Source organism: Herpailurus yagouaroundi, unplaced genomic scaffold (assembly GCF_014898765.1).
Source record: "Herpailurus yagouaroundi ecotype Mexico unplaced genomic scaffold, PumYag 164, whole genome shotgun sequence".
Taxonomy (NCBI): domain Eukaryota; kingdom Metazoa; phylum Chordata; class Mammalia; order Carnivora; family Felidae; genus Herpailurus; species Herpailurus yagouaroundi.
In genome coordinates, this window is record NW_024412405.1 from 2,762,972 (window position 1) to 2,779,664 (window position 16,693).

Below are 16,693 nucleotides of genomic sequence, written 5' to 3' on the forward strand. Positions count from 1 at the left end.
AGGTCTCCCTGTTGGCTGCTGGAACCCCAAAAAGCCAAAACAATGATCTAGAAGTTTCCCTGTGAGTTCTCAGCAGCAGGTGAATTGACTGGGGATGAGGGTGGGCTCAGTATTATGTAGGGCTCAGCAGAGTAAAAGGGGGAGATTGTACTTAGGTGCACGTGAGACCACAGGCAGCTGGAACCCTGATTGTCTGGCACACCAAGAGTCAACACAACCACCTAACGGGTTGTCTTTGTGTTTCTGTGCAGACATAACAACAGGGGTGGCGGTGGGGGAGGGGGGCAAGGGCTGTGCGGTCAAGGAGGAATTATCTGGGGACTAGATCAGTAACTGAACAGGTCTCTGGGAGTAATGGCAGCTTGTCAAGTAAGACGAGGTTCAGCGGTCACGTCTGAGGTGCCGTGCGGCCTAACAAGCAGGGACTCTGCCATCTGTACATGTCCTGGGCATTTCCTATTTGTATGGTTGAGTAAACTGTCTCCCCACAGAGACGTCCCACTTGGCCAGAAGTGTCCCCGTCTTCCCCTGGAAGATGAGGGCCTTCCGTTCTAACATCTGGCCACAGCAGTTAGAGGCCCCAGGTGGTCAATGTCTAACTGGGCGTCTTGTCTCACATAAACAGCGAGTTCCAGGGGGCAGCTGTATCCAACTGCATTAAAAAAAAAAATCTGTAACTCCTGAGTGCCGGGTGTAGAAGAAATCCGTAATTATAATTTCCCTGTCACTGGCAAGCGATGAAAGTTTGAACGACAGAACTTCGGCTCCACGGGCGGTGGAGACGGGTCCCTTGTAGACGTTGCCTTAGTTCTCTGTCTCTTTGCTTGATTAATGAAATCCTTCCACTGGAATTTGGCCTTTTGGCCTTCGGTTGGGGTACGCCTGGACAGCCGTCCTCCAGGAACGCCGCCTTTGGGGGTGCCCGCATCAGTTACGAATGTCATGAGAACGTGGATGCAATTAGGGGAACCCTGGTGTCAGCTTCTCGGCCTGAGTTTGGGATGAAAGGACAGGAGCGGGAGGAGTGAGACAAGCCAAGGTTGCAGGAAGGAGTTGAGGCTGGTCCCGCTGCGAGCGGGTTAGAGTGTCAGCAGAGCCTGGGTCTAGGGCTAGTGCCGGCTGGAAGCCGGACCCGGAGGCCACATCCATCTGAAGTCCCCGGGGAGCTCCCCGCGGAGACTGATGAGCCCCACGTCCTTGTTGTCCACATGGCGGTGGAGCCCTGGCAGGATTCAATGGAGTCATGATTCAGAGGCTGAACTGATTTCTAAAAAGCCTGTCTATGCACTTCCTAGGACCGAATGATGGAAATCCTGGCCTACGGGCGCCAAGAGGTGTGTCCCATACTGTCGACCGTGTGACGGCTGCAAACAGCAAGCAGCTGGGAACCACGGTGAGGGGTCGTTAGGCACACGGTGCGCCCTTTTCACGCAATGCTGTGCAGGTCGCTACCAAAGCTCTGTGGATGTGTCCGTGCTAATGTGGAATCATCTCCAAAGCACGGTGGTGAAATAAAGAGGCGCGTCAAACTTACCTTTTGTCCTGGTGAACCCTTCTCGCCATCGAAGCCAGGAGAACCCTGGGTTGGGACGGAAAACGGAAGCAAAAGCATCTCAGAATGGACAGCAACATTTCCCAGAGGGCTCTGTTACCGCCCCCGACATGGGCTAACATGAAATGCTTTACCATGAAAGTATCAAAATTATTTTCTGAGGGATGTGGGTCGTCACATCTACTGCCTAAAGCAATACGGAGAGGTCTAGAAAGACGGTATGGTTCATCCGGTGGAGGTGTTAAAAGACCTGCACTCCAACTTTCTCAGGGGTCTCTTATTTTCCAAGATTCTAACGCGTGTCCTTTTAGTGGCCGTGGCTACCAGAGAGCCACCGCGAGGCCACTCTGCCTTTGTTCTGGCCACATTTCCCAGTGCACTTGCAGTGAGGTGTGGCAGGTGACCGAGCTCTGGCCGATGGAGGGAGGACCGAAGAGGCAGGCGTCATCTGAGGCCACGCTCTAAGGATGGAGGTCTGCCCTTGGGCATGGGAGCCACAGGCGCTGAATCTCCACGGGGGAGACACTCCCGTGACCCCCGGCACCCCACCCACTGTCCTAGACTCTCAGGGAAACAAGAATCAACTTCTTGTGTTGGGGGACAGTCTACACTTCCGTTACCGTGGCTTAAGGCAGCCTCACCGGCATTGGCAGAGATGTCTCTGTGTTCTGCCCCCCCCCCCCCCTTCAGCGGAGTCTCCAACATCATGGTTACTGGGGGGGAGGGCGTGTCCATCACTGTGGGCTCGCCCGCCGCGGTCAGCGGGCCACTCTGGTAGGGACGCTGGGAGTGGGGAGGCTGTGCGTGGGTGAGGGGAGAGGGTATGTGGGACCTCTCTGTGCCTCTAGCTTGACTTCGCAGGGAACCTCAAGTCTGCTCGGAGGAATCCAGTCTACTTAACATGCAAACCAGAGCAAACTGCAGTTATGGGATGCATCGCTTACCCGTATGCCCGAGAAGCCCATGACTCCTTCTTCTCCCTTCAAGGCTATGCCCTAGGAGGAGAGATAAGAGGTGAGGGAGCTGGCCTGTGCACTTTACCCCCTCGGGTGTTCTAGCCCCCTGGGACTCCTGGGGTCCCCAGTCCAGCCCAGCATGATTCAGGGTCACAGAGAGCCCCCCAGGTGGCCTGCACTAGCATCGCTCCAGGACACCACTGGCATTGTCACGTAGCAGGTGACGCCCAGGAGGGCTGGGAATACAGGGCAGGCGTGACGAGGACGGAAGACAGCATAGCAACGATGTGCTGGCCCCGGAACTGAAGCCACGGCCAAGCCCGCCGTCCCTCCGCCTGTGCACCTGCTCTCCTAAAGCGCCGACGTTCAGGTCACAAACCCCAGAAGATGTTGGTTAGCTGGTGTGTATTATGCAAAAGGGGAGACATTCTAAAATTGTTTTCTGAAAAGAAGTGTCAAAGCGCCACCCGATGTCACAGGTGGATGCTGCTAGAGCCCTGTGCGTGGTCACCGGGAGTGGGGGCCGGGTGGGGGGCTGGGGGGACCCTGCCAGCGAGAGGAAACCCGGCCGCTGCTCGACTTACCTTTCTTCCCGGCTCCCCCTCACTCCCCTTTTCGCCCTGCGAAGACAGTGAAGTGTCAGAAAGAGCATTAATTCAAGAGCAGAAAGGACGGATGGGGTTCACCATCCAAAAAGTAGTTAATGCCACGGCAAACAGTGACTATGAGAGGCTCATAATAAACAACTCCCACGTTGTGCAGCTTCAAAGGTCAAGAGAAAAGAAGTATGACTTCTTCTGGGCTTTCCCAGTATCAGTTAAATCCCATGCTACGTCTGGTGGAATGGGGAGGCTGCCCGTCCGCTCTCTGCACAGCCCACCCCCCCTCGCCCACAGCGCAGGCCCATGGTGACGTGCAGTGGCAGAAGATGTGCCCATGAGAGGCCCCCAGCGATGGCGTTCATTTGAATAAAAGAGCCTTAGGAAGGTCCTCTCGGGGCAAAGGACACGTTTGGAGCATATTAAAACCCCAAGCTACACAGGCTTTATTTAGGAAGCAGGCTCAATTTTATATGAGCGCTTTTTCCCACTCTTCTTGGTCTAAAACGGGGGAAGAAATGCAGCGACCACTGGGTTCTTTTCCCTCATTGCTGCTGAGATGGCACCTGGGATCCCTGTCACTCTCAGCAGCCTCCTGCAGGCTGGCCGGGCCCCCGTCCCCCACCCATCTTGTTGCAGAAGCTGAAGGAAATCGGATGCAGAAGCTTGAGCACCTCGGCAGGGATCGCACGTCCTCTGGCCTCACTCCCCCCTTGGCTCCTGTCCTGAAACTGGACAGAGGCCCTACCTGGCTGATGGCGAGGGCACCAGCAGGAGCCGGAGTCCCGTCTGGATCCCACCTGATGACTCAGTGGGGTCCCCTTCCTGCCTGGATGTCCAGGGACATCCTGCTCTAAGCTCAGATGGCTCCTGACACGCTTTCCTCGGCGTTCTGCCTTACATCAGCCACTGCCCAAGCCCCTTCTGTCAACGGTCACGTGGCTGTGAAGTCAGGCACAGCTGCCCGGAGCGACTTCCTCCCGGAGGCCTGCCTTCTCCCAGCCACGGTCGAGCACCCAATCTCCATCTGGACAGATACTTGAGAGTTGGAATTAGATCCCATGTTTGGGGTTTTCACTTTGGTCCCAGGCACTGTCTATGACCTCAAATTGGGGACTTTGCCCTGACGGAGTGGTCTCCACTCAGCAGCATTATGAGGTTGAGTTTATTGACCACCTTCCTTTGGCACAAGGGAGCCCGGACACTGGGGAAGGTTCACTGGCCTGTCTGAGTGAGTGAGGGGTAGAGTGGGGTGTTAATTAAAAAAAAAGTTTATTTTTTTTGGGGGGGTAGGGGGAGAAAGAGAGGGAGACATAGAATCCCAAGCAGGCTCCACACTGTCAGCGTGGAGCCCGACTCGGGGCTCGAACTCACGAACCGTGAGATGGTGACCTGAGCCGAAACCAAGAGTCGGGCGCTTCACCGACTGACCCACCCAGGCGCCCCTGAATTTTTATTTACATGCCAAGAGTACACTTTTGATCAAAGAAAATGTTAATGGAAATTATAAAAATCAGAAAACTGACTGATGGGAGAACGCCCACAGTGATGCTCCATTGTCAGCAAAGACAAAAAGTAGGTTTCTTTTGCGGAACACAACACTTTGCTCAGATAGTTCCCATCCTGGCTCTGAATTATGCTTGGACCATTAACCTGTGCCTGCACAGGAGATGTGTATACTCAGGACAGATCGGAGACTGTTCGTGAATTCTGCTGTTGTTGCAAATTTGTCACAGTTTTTTTTTTTTTAAGATGATGGACTAGTACACCTGTGTGATTATGGGTGGTGTCTTCATGTGTGATGAGCCAGCTGGGTACTAAGACTTCCCCACTTTGTGATTGTTTTAAAAGGATCAAAGAAAATTCCTTTCTTTTAGTTCAACTGGAAACACAGTCAACTTTGCTGAAGCCTCTTTACCTTATACTGATCTGGGTGGAACATCTCCTTCATGGGCCCGATGATGGCATGGTGGATGTCTGATGGAATCCCATTGGGTCCCGGCTGTCCCATGTCACCCTGGGAATGGTTTAGCAAAAGTAGTCAGCTTTAAATTGCAAAGACACCATCAGGTGTGAACAAAAGCACCACTACAAACTGCTATTCCTACTTTTGTATATTACAAAAATTACACCAGTTTTGTAATGTTATAATCATAGTATAAAATAAAATCATAACGTAAAATTATTTGTGTCCTCCTTGCAATCATCATTTGCAATTTATTCATAAACAGTGTTGAGGTTGTTCATAAGTGTGGGTTACATTTGCTTCTGTGGAGTTATCTCCTTATGATGAATTCCTGTACTAGGGCTGAATGTCTCCACATCAGTGTTTTCCTCTATTGTGTTCCAAGATTGGGACCCAGGTGTAAAATATGCCCGAGAAAGGAAAGACTACTCCAGTCTTGCCACTGCCATGCCCGTTAAGGGTGTTCTTATAGAATAAAAAGTAGCATCTTCAACAGATAAAATATCTCAAGCTTTATTTGCACTTTTGTCATTAGCAAGAAACACTTCTCACTTGGTGCACAGATCCCAGAAGGAATCAATCTGCAACAATTAGACAAGGATTCTTGCATAAGAAGGGGCTTCATCTGCCAGAAACTGACACAAAAAGAAACCTATTGTCTTTTCTTTGGCATTTCCACAAGCAGACTATGGAATACAAATTTGAGCCCAGATGTCATATAATGTGAACAGGAGCAAAGTGACACAATGTAGTATTCTGAGAGTCTGCTAACATTGTATCTGAGAATTGCCTGGAGGTCTTGGTTCGTCTTCCTTTACCTATCCGGGCCTCGATACTCTATTAACATTCGACTCAACTCTTTGGAGATGATACACATTCACTTCTTTTCCATCCTGTCTAAAGTGATGACTCTTCCTTCTGCCCAGTGATTTCTTCCCAGATTTGTCTTCTTTTTATGTTAGTTTACTATTTTGTCATATTTCATTGTATAGGTGTGTAACTTTTTATGTGTTCGGATTTTTCAATGTTTTCCTTTGTAAATTTTTTCTACGGTATTAGCACAAAGAAAAAGTCTTTCTCTTCGGACCTGAGCAGTACCGGACTACACTTAGTGTACTGTGCGATCAAACAGCCCAGTGGAAAAACAAAATGAAAATTCATTAACAATGAAGCCACGGCACAAAGTTCATGGTGGCCAGTGGGTTTTGTGGTGAATGCGACCCGTTACGTGTTGGTGAGCCTCTGCTTGTGTGAGCCACCTGACACGTTGGGGGTCTCATGTGCGTGGCCTCAAGTGACGCTCTCGAAGGCCCTTGGTCTTTGCGTGTTGCTGGTGCAGGGATTACAGACGCCCACGTGGTTCCTGATTGCCTGTGTGCCCGGTCCCTGAGTGGGCTCCACGTTGGCTTGTGGTTCTCCATTCAGTCTCTGCTCAGTTACCTCGAGGGTCTGCACGTTGGGAGACACCTCGGGCAATGCTTTTACTTTGTGGGTGCTGCTGACGGCTGAAGTCACTCACGTCTGTGTCACAGGTCTGTCCGGGGCTAACCTAGACTGTTGGCTTTCACTGTCTCAGTGACCCATCACCGTAACTGGAGCGTTTCCCATAGCCCAGCATTTTACAGTGATCATTTCCTATGCAAGTGGTTAGAAGACGACTGCATCGAAAGCAGTCATCAAAATGATTTATTTCCTAATTGCTAAGTAGGGCTCCGCTTTAATCTATTACGTTTCCTTACCTTCTCTCCCTTCTGTCCATAAAAACCAAGTCCTCTGTTGCCCTGAAAAGACAAATGGTTTTTCTGAGTTTTTAAAAGTCATTAACCACAGAGAAATATATATATATATACACACACACACATATATATATCTGTGTGTGTGTTTATATATATATGTGTGTGTGTATATATATGTATATATATATACACACACATATACATATTTAGAAGAAGGGATGTAAGCTCTATTTGCAAAATACCAAACAATTATCTTTGCATAATATTCTGGTGTCCCCTCCCCAAAGCTATTTGACACAAAAGAAAATTAATGTCTTTTCTTTTGCGAGTTTCACATACAAACTACGTAATAAAAGTGTGAGCCCAGAGATCACATAATATGAACGGGAGCAGGCTGGGGTCACGTAGGAGTTACGGAAAGCGGCACCTCACGGTGTATCGTGAGTGTGATGAAAACAATGGGCTTTGGGAAAATGCTGTGCTATTCTTGAATACAGGTGTGCTTTTAGGGAAAATCCGTATTTTATACTCTAAGTGAAACCCTGAAAATAGCGGATTAATGGCGGTTTTTCTGGACTCTGTCACCGCTGGGAATGTTTTAGCTTGCTTTTTGAAACATATTCTGTTGTTCAACCATCCCGAGGCTCCCGAAATTGGCTGTGTCATTAATTCTGCACCTGCTGCGTGAGCCAGGGCTCTGCGGTGTTTAACCCTGTGCAGCGTGTGATGAATGAAGATACCGCAGGCGTCTGGCCGTGGCCTCCCTGCTGGCATGCGGCAGAGCCCAGACCTGATCCCGGGTCTCTCGGACTCGGTAGCGCACCTGTCATCTCCACGGATGAGGGTCTCAGCGTCTCCTCAGATCCAGGAAACAGCCACTCCCCCCCCCCCCCCCCCCCCCCCCCCCCCCCCCCCGGATCCCAGATCTCAGGATCAGGATTCAGTCTCCCTTCCGCCTCAGCCTTTTGTCATTTTGGTAAGATAATCCTGATTCCACAAACACATGACCCTTTGCATGACTTTAGGGGCTGGGGATTCTCTGGCTGGGGCCCCCGACTTGTCACATACTTAATAGATTCACAAGTGGGGGGGACATGTGTTCGAGAACTGACTTGACCCCTAAGTCCAGGAGCAGCTGTGCTACACACTTACACATGTTCTAGAAATAGCGCTCTTTTCTTTGGCCTGCAAACAACTCGGCTTCCTCCCCAGGGCCCCCACATTCCCACCAAGACAAAGGATGGCGTGGGGCCGTATCTGCTCCTTCTCTCTGCAGTACCCCGCTCCCCCTCCGGTGCCCAGATATTCTCCAAAAAACACAAACAAAACCCCTAATTAATTTTTGCTATTTTGCTCCTTTCCCACCTGGCTGGGAGCTGAAATCAAAGCACAGCAAGGCAGCCGGGCCAGATCAGAATGCGCTTTGCCGGGGGCCCCCGCTGTCCCTCTGCCTCGCGAGCCGGCCGCCCAAGTCCCCAGGAAGTGACCTGGTGGACGGCGAGGGTTGTTTGTGCTGCAGCCAAGCGGGGATCTGAGGCGACCCTGGGGCTGGGCGGCCCCGTCCCACATCCGCTTCTCTTGGCTCGGGGCCGTTCCCACCCTGCTCGTGGCCGCGAGACAGTGGGGAGCCCAGCGGTGGGGGTAGCAGCCTTAATGAGCTCCAGCCCCCGCCGGAAGCCAGGTCAGAGGTGATGGGAGCAGAGGGGGGGGAACGGTGGATGCTGAGGTCCCCCGGAGGCCAAAGAGATGAGGTTTCCGTAGAGCAGACATGGGAACATGCAGGCTTGGGGATGTCCCCGGCCACGCGCAGGCCACGGGATGGTCCTTGCACACTGGCAGCTGCAGCCAGCATTTCTGATCACCCATCCCCTTCCCCATCTGCCTGCTCTTGGTCTTAGACATTTATCCAACTTTCCCCGTTGACACTGAACCCTAGTTCCGTCTATAGGTTCTGACAAGCCACCTCCTTTCTTGTACTTCATCCAACTTAATCATCTTTCTTGGGTGGGAACAGTATGGCCTTGGGCTCAAGCCTGACTTGAAAATCACGGACTAGCTCCCTGGGGGCTGGTGTCACCCTCCGGCACAAAGAGCTTGGTTACATCTGGGCAGGAATGCCACTGGCTCCCCACCCCGCACAAACACAGCCACATTTTGTCCCCTCTGGTGCACTGACACATTCGGATACACACGAGCTGGTCTTGCGTCTACATTGCTAATCAAACATTCATCAGTGTGATTTCCACAGGACGGCAGTGGGATGTGATTTTTTTGGTCTTAAAAACCTACAGAATCATTTTCATCACGAAATAAACGATACGTCGTTGTCAACCAAGTAGTCCTATGGTCAGGAAAAGTGCACACAAGTGTGTAAGCCACCCCGCCCCCGTCACCGACTTACCGGCTGTCCTTTAGGTCCAGGGGGTCCAGGCGGGCCCTGCACAAATACAAAGAAATCTGTAAACTGTTTTCTTTATCCCAGGACCCAGATAACTTCTGCTGGAAAGCTCTGGGAAAGCCATTCTGTGTATATTTAGAACACCGTGTAGTATGTAGAGAGGTTTCCGGTCTACCTGCCTCGGTGGGGAGGACGGGCTGGAGGGCAGAGGACCAGGGGCGGGCCTGCCTCTCAGAATTTGCCAGCGGTCCACCTACAGCTGTTCTGGGTTTGCTCTTCTGAGTTCAGACTTTTGACTTCACCCGGGTCCTAACTCCTGCCTGCTCGGACCCCCCGCAAGGTCCCAGGCCCTGTCACCGTGGACACTGCCTCCCCTGACCTCCTAGCATGTTTTGCTGGAGGGGTCAGCAAATGTTCACGGGCAGAGTTAACCTGCGGGTCTGAACTGCAGGGTTGAAAGTCCATCTGCAAACACCACGGTCTTTCTGCAAAGTGTTCAGTGTCAACGCCACACTTAGGATGAGGTGTTAAACACGCACGAGACGGGTGGTTAGCGTTTAAGCACAAGGAAGCGTGGGCGATTCTAATGGCCCGTAGAAGAACCTGAAGCCGTCAGATCAGCTCAGGACACGGCGGGGACAGGCCCCTGCTTCAGATTTCCCTGAACTGTGTATTTAAAGACCAACCCCTGCCCATGTGGCGTGTGTACCGTGGGCAGGCCGACAGCTGTACGCGGCGGGGGAGCAAAGAACCTGGCATCGCGCGATCCTCGCTTCTCTGGTTTTCTGCGACAAGGTCTCTCTCACCTGGACCCGGACCTCCCCAAATGTTGTTCAAGGCCCATTTGTCTTGATGCTAAACTTCCAGGGAACGAGGGGCAGACACCCAGTGGGGGTGGTTTCGTGCCGGGCTGGTGGGCGATGGGGGAAGTGGTCTGGGGGGCTTCATGGGCACCAGCACCTCTGTTTTCTCATCCTCTCCCTCCCTGCAGCAAGCCCTCCTTCACCCCCGTGTTGTGCGGGTGCCACTCACTCTGTCCGTTGAGTTGCACGGGCCGGGAACCCCTTCAGGCGGCCACTGGGGCCGTTTTGCCAACTGATGTGTAACATCTCACTGGCAATGATGGCCACTCCCAGGTGTGGCACACCTGTGACGATGGCCACGCCCAGGTGTGGTACAGCTGTCATGATGGCCACGCCCAGGCAGAGACCATTTCTTCTTATCCACCTGTCGGACTTTGATGTGCTTGGCCCAGGGGTGACAGCCCCTCCCCTGCGCGCCACCCCCCCCCCGCCCCCGCCATCAGCTGGCTGGGTGTGGGGCCGAGAGAGCTCGTCTCGACTGGAAGGGGGCCCAGCCAGCACCATCTCCACACTGGACATGCTTGGTGGTGATCTAGTGCCCACAAATTTCAAGTCCTCATTCCTCAACCTCAACAGCAGCAAAACGCATGCGAGAGAGGACCTGTTTTGTCTCGAGAGTCTCCATCGTGACCACAAGCATCCGAGATGTATCGTGACGCTTCCACATGCATCAACAACTGAAGAAGCCGTGTGTCTAGGGGACACCCTGATGGCCCCCTGAGAATGAGCCGGGCACCTGCCACTTACTGGTCTTCCTGGAGCTCCAACTGGACCCATCTGTCCCACAGGCCCGTGGCGGCCGGGAGGCCCCTGCGTACAGGCAAAAAGGAAGGCTGTTAGGAGAGGGACACCGGTATGTGCAGTCCTGAGTTCTTGACATTCTGCTTGGAACATTCTCTAATGAAAATAGACCTTACCTGGAAACCGACCAATCCAGGCTCCCCAGGTTCACCCTAGTTGAGAGAAAATAATTTTAAGAGTTTTGGTTTTTATTTATTTATTTTTTAAATTTTTTTTAACGTTTATTTATTTTTGAGACAGAGACAGACAGAGCATGAACGGGGGAGGGTCAGAGAGAGAGGGAGACACAGAATCGGAAACAGGCTCCAGGCTCTGAGCAGTCAGCACAGAGCCCGACGCGGGGCTCAAACTCACGGACGGTGAGATCGTGACCTGAGCTGAAGTCGGACACTTAACCGACTGAGCCACCCAGGAGCCCCAAGAGTTCTGGTTTTTAAGTGTCTTTAGATTTAGTTACATTTTATCACAACTTTGGAAACAAATTCGGAAAATATATCAGCCCCGCCAGGGGCTTGGTAATGCTACCCTTTATCTGGGGCATTGTGAATACAGACTGGAAAGTTGTGCACCCACAGGTAAATGTCACCCTGATGGGAAATCGATGATTTTTTTAAAGTTTACTTATTTTGAGAGAGAGAGAGACAGAATCCCAATCAGGCTCCACACTGTCAACACAGAGCCCTACCTGGGGTTTGATCCCACGGACGGTGAGATCGTGACCTGAGAGAGTTGGATGCTTAATTGACTGAGCCCCCCAGGCGCCCCAGGATAGAAATCGAAGGTTTTTAGAGTCTTCATGGTGCTGGGCTGTTCTACCACCCCAGAGGCACTTGCTTATAGTTCAGCCATACTAGGGAAGTTTTGTTATTACTTAGGAATTACCCTGATAGCTCAGGCACGAGTCCCACCTCTAGCGAACATACCCTGTATTTGTCGCGGTCCACACTGGAAAGCGCGTACGGCTCACCTTTCTGCCCCTTGGGTCCTTGGGGCCCCTATGGTAGACAGGACGTGGAAGACAGAGAAAACACAGAAAGGCCCGTGAACACTCAGTGCAGTGCTAGCCATGTGGGTGATTAGACATTGTCTGTTATGGGCAATGTCAGTGGTCCTTATGGCTTATTTGGGTTATTCTGAACACCAGTCCTACATTCAGCCACAAAGATGAGACTTTCGTATTTACCCAATAGTATCTTCCTTCAAAGTTAAAATGGAAACATTTTAAAGGACTTAGGTTATTTACAAAAACCCAAAAGGATGCTCAGTAAACGAATCCTTCAGGATGCCAACATGTTGTTTCTCTTCGTAATAATACACTTTGTCTTTTCTTGGGCATTAGGGTGCTAAAGATATTAACACATATGTTCTGAAGCACCATTTTTGGGAAAGATGCTGGGTCATTCTGTAAAAGTGGAATTGTGACAAATACACTCAGTACGTGTGCACATTGTACGTGGATGAATGTCTTTCAATGCCTGTGTATAAAATCAGTATTAAAAAAATTTTCTTTTTGAAACTTTGTCTTAAGACACATGGAGAGACAGAGTGTGAGAGGGGGAGGGGCAGAGGGAGACACACACACACACACACACACACACACACACAGAATCCCAAGCAGGATCCAGGCTCTGAGCCGTCAGCACAGAGCCGGACATGGGGCTCGAACTCCCGAACTGTGAGATCAGGACCTGAGCCGAAGTCTGATGCTTAACCGACTGAGCCACCCAGGCGCCCGTATAAAATCAGTATTTTAAAGGGATGGTTATATTTATTGATAATGATAGTTTCATGACATTACAGCAGACTGGAAAGTGATGGTCCTCGTTGACAAGGTGACCCACACATAAAAGACAACCCAGGGAGAGGACTGGGGAGGAGAAGTGAGAATAAGAGAAATCCACGAACTTCAGGGGGAAACACACGGGGAGGAACGTGTGAATATTCTTCCCCAGTCTTAGAAATGTTTTCTTAAATAAAGAGTTTTACCAAATAAGATGTTGGCAAAACCCTGACTTTGCAATATTTTGATGGCAAGAAGGCAGCCATACAGAAATGGAAAACACTTCAAGATTCTTTGCAAAGACCTGAAAACTGAGTCTACAAAACAGATGAATACATGGAAGTTTTCCATTAAAAAGAAAAAAAAAGCACACTTCTACCTGCAGGGGCTGTTTCCGTGTCACAGAGGAGTTTAGAATCTAACAAGACGGGGGCTAACGGCATCCTGTCAAGCTCTAATTAAGCCTTTTGATTTTGTTTTTGCTCTTGCCCAATTCTTCTCTGTTACTTGAATTGTAGCATGGGGGGAAATGCAAGGACACAGGTAAAACTGCACGATACGAACCACACGGATTATTTTCTATCTTGTTTACAGAATAAATTTGGAAAATGAAGTTCTCTGGACGCAGGAAAATCATGCCGAGATGTCTGCAGGAACGTGTGCATCCTGACCGCTGCCTAGGGACAGGGGAGCACCTGCCTGGGGGTGAAGGAGCCGGGCTGAGCACACCCGCCCCGGCCGAGGGGTCCACAGGAGCCAACCCGCCCTCCTTGGAAAGTCTGTCTGACACAATTTCTAAAAGGGCCTTCTGGATGGGCCCGTGAAAGGCACACCACACATCCTCCACCCGTCTGCGGACAAGGGCCGGCCCCCCCCAGCTCCTGGAGTTCACCACCCCAGCCGCACCCGCTGCCCTGATACTCACAGGAGGGCCAGCGAACCCCCCGGGGCCGACGGGTCCCTGGCGGCCCACGTCTCCTCTCGTCCCGTTGCAGCCATCGTGACCAGGTGGTCCTCTGGGCCCACCTTGCCCCGGGTGTCCCTGGGAGAGAAGAGTAGGTGAGCCTTCTAGCACACGGTCTGGCGTTCTCATGAGAGCGTGATAAAACACTTCTAAATCTTCCCACCCTGCATGAACCCAAGGGCAAAGAGAACTCAAAACCAGCAGGTAGGTGAATGAAAGATTAAGTAAATGGAGGCACACAGGTTCGGTTCTGAGCAGGAGAAAGGCCGTCAGGACGAAGTTCTGTTTGCCATGGGCTGGGTAAAGAAGTCCATTACCGCCGGTCTATCGGGAGGTCTGTGTCAGCAGGGACGGGTCACGGTAGATTTAAAACTTCTAGAAGGCACTCTGGAAGCGGCTAGGTCTTTCAAGGACAACAAGGGGCCCCATCTTTTGTGCCCAACTGAACTGTAGAGGGTGAGGTGACAGACTCACATCCTACACAGGAAAGAGATTCACACTCCCCCTGCCCCCCGATGGGATTTCATCCATGACTTCGCCGTATGTAGAAGAACTGATTTCCTCTTATTTGCTTTCGAATAAAGCCAATAAAAGCAACATCTGATGTTCAGAGATGTCGGGGTGGGGGAGGGGAGGGAAGGCAGCATGACCAAATGTCTTTTGAATAGCTAGGGAGTCAGGCTGAGTTAATGACCTGCCTGCCACTTACGTACTACGAGACCACGGCCTATTTTGCTGTTTCCTCCCACGGCACGTGTTTAGATATATGCCATCTTCTTAATCTCTCTAAAATTTTGCTTTTGCTGACAATGGACCAAGCATACATTCCAGAGTGGATTTTTTGAGGCCCCATTAGGATGCCTTTTACACTTACTTTGAGAAATTTGGGACATTTCAAGAGAAATGAACGAATCCTACATAGAGTGCCTGGACCCTGAACGATATTAAGAAACACAACGAGAAGAGTTGCATTTTAATTTCGTTGTCTACCTCTCATCGCTCTCCTTTAGACACTCAAAGCCGCTGCTTTAACTGGGACCCTCAGACAAGCACAGATCCAACAGCCAATCCCCTGGTAGACGAGAGAAATCCCCGCTGCCCTGGAAATCACGGGGTACCATCCATCTCTTCAGCTGAGAGTGCAGCCAGCTGCCTTGGTAGTGGCCAACTACAGGCCTTTTTTTAGGGGTCTCTGAAAGCTGATCCTTCAAATTCAGCCTGAGAAAACAAGCCCGGTGGGTGCTCTGCTCACGATCTGTGCGGTCTTCCGTGATGCTTTTCGTAACTCGAGTTCTTCACTCCTCTCCGGAGTGATCTGTCTCCTGTGGGCCTTTCTTGCTCCCTTGGAACTGATCTAAGTCATGTGACATGGCGTGTCAGTCAGACGTTAGTTGGAGACTGTTCTTCAAAGAAAAAGTGCAATTACCTTGAACCGACCGCCCGTCTCATGTTCAACATCTAACTGGACATGGCTCTTAAGATCTGACTGCACATCACATTTTATATATGGCTCCTAAGTGGCTAAAATTAGCCCGGGGGCAGATGGCACATGGGTCCACGTATGTGCAGTTCCAGAGTCCTGTGGTCAGCGGGCGAGGCCATTGTCAGCAGCACGGAGTTTCTGCGGAAACCGCTCGGTTACCTGCTTACTGTGACCACTCTCTCATGTGAAGATACTGCCTCTCCAACTTGTGAACTATTTCCTCCTCAGAGTAAATGGGCATACAGTGGAAAAACCAAATATGACTCAGAGCAGCTATACTGTTTTTCCACATCCCTCCTTTTAAACTCAGATTTCGACTTCCAGAAGACAAAACCGACAAGGCGGCCCAAAGAGCTCAAGAAAGCGGTTTAAGAATAGGTGGTTTCGTTGCAGGCGGTTGGTAGGAAAATGCTATCGTTATTTGTTTACCCCTGAAAATCTACGGATTCTTTGACTCTGACTAATGGGGAAGTGACTACCTTACTTGTTCACACAGCTGTGTGTCCTAACTGGTGCGTGTGAGCCCCCATCCAGGGGACGCTCCGGGTCAGGTCACCGTCACGCGGGCCTCAGGTCTGCGTGTGGCCTGTCTGTAGCCCTGACCGCCTTCCTGTACCGCTGCACAGCCTCCTGGGTGTGCAGCCGGCATTCTGAAGAACCTCCTCTCTGTGATGCACAGCCTCTCTGTGATGGCTCTTCTGTGTTCCCTCCTACAAGGCGGCTGTCCTGCTTCCACAGCCCCGGGAATGCATCTGTTACGTGTGCACACGCGTGTAGATGTGCGTGCTAACACAGGGGCAGGGGGTGTGGGCATGTGGGGTAAGGGCTCGGATGTGTGCACACGAGGGAGGTTCCTGAAGCAGATGTCCTCAAACCTCAGCAGCAGGCGAAAGCATGTGCCATAAACACATCTGTCCCCGCGGCTGGGATCCGTAGGAGGCAGACCCTGGGAATCTGCTCACGGATCCTTGTGAAAGAGGTTGAGAGACAGGCCGCTGTGTTTATTTATTTATTTTTTTATGCCACAAGAAGTAAAGTAAACTAGGTTAGAAAAACACATTTTATTGCATTTTGAGATTTTCTCATGGACAAACCCTGTCTTTTCTTCTCACTTACGCATGGTTCACTAGAGAACTGGGGAAACGTCACCAACGTCCAGCAGAGGGCGTCCTCCCACCCACCATCTCGGCCGTGCCCCTTTATGTTCAGGTCGCTTTACGGTTCCAACAAAATGTCAAGCCGCATTCTGATTGAGCATATCTAACGTGCTAGCCTTCCATTACAAAACCAGGTCCGGTTTTCGCCGAAAACCGGCTTCGATTCCGAAGCCAAGTGCAGAAGAACATTTACAAAGGAACCAATCTGTGCCATATTTGAGAGGACTCCAGGGGAAAAAGGATGCACTGGGAGCCCTACTTCATTGTGTAAACCAAACAGGAGGCCTAGGTAGAAAGGCTTCTGTAAGTCAGGAGCTTGCTTAGCACGTGTTCGGTGTTTTAAAATCCTACAAAATCTTACAAAACACTTACGGGAATTCCGTCGGCACCAGGGAATCCGGAAACGCCTCTTGCTCCCTGTAAGGAAGGCAGACAAGC

The 16,693-nt window shown here is 51.1% G+C and overlaps 1 protein-coding gene across 1 annotated transcript in view; it reads right to left on the reverse strand.

Moving 5' to 3' along the window:
* COL4A2 (collagen type IV alpha 2 chain) overlaps positions 1–16,693 on the reverse strand; it is a 172,433-nt gene that overhangs the window by 55,128 nt on the left and 100,612 nt on the right. Inside the window, exons 5-15 of the mRNA XM_040487084.1 lie at positions 16,628–16,672; positions 13,577–13,693; positions 11,795–11,866; positions 10,988–11,023; positions 10,818–10,880; positions 9,211–9,246; positions 6,813–6,854; positions 5,026–5,124; positions 3,093–3,128; positions 2,497–2,547; positions 1,535–1,579 (exon numbers count right to left, since the gene is read on the reverse strand). Coding sequence (XP_040343018.1) covers positions 1,535–1,579; positions 2,497–2,547; positions 3,093–3,128; positions 5,026–5,124; positions 6,813–6,854; positions 9,211–9,246; positions 10,818–10,880; positions 10,988–11,023; positions 11,795–11,866; positions 13,577–13,693; positions 16,628–16,672 — 642 coding nt within the window. The remainder of the gene's footprint in view (positions 1–1,534; positions 1,580–2,496; positions 2,548–3,092; positions 3,129–5,025; positions 5,125–6,812; positions 6,855–9,210; positions 9,247–10,817; positions 10,881–10,987; positions 11,024–11,794; positions 11,867–13,576; positions 13,694–16,627; positions 16,673–16,693) is intronic.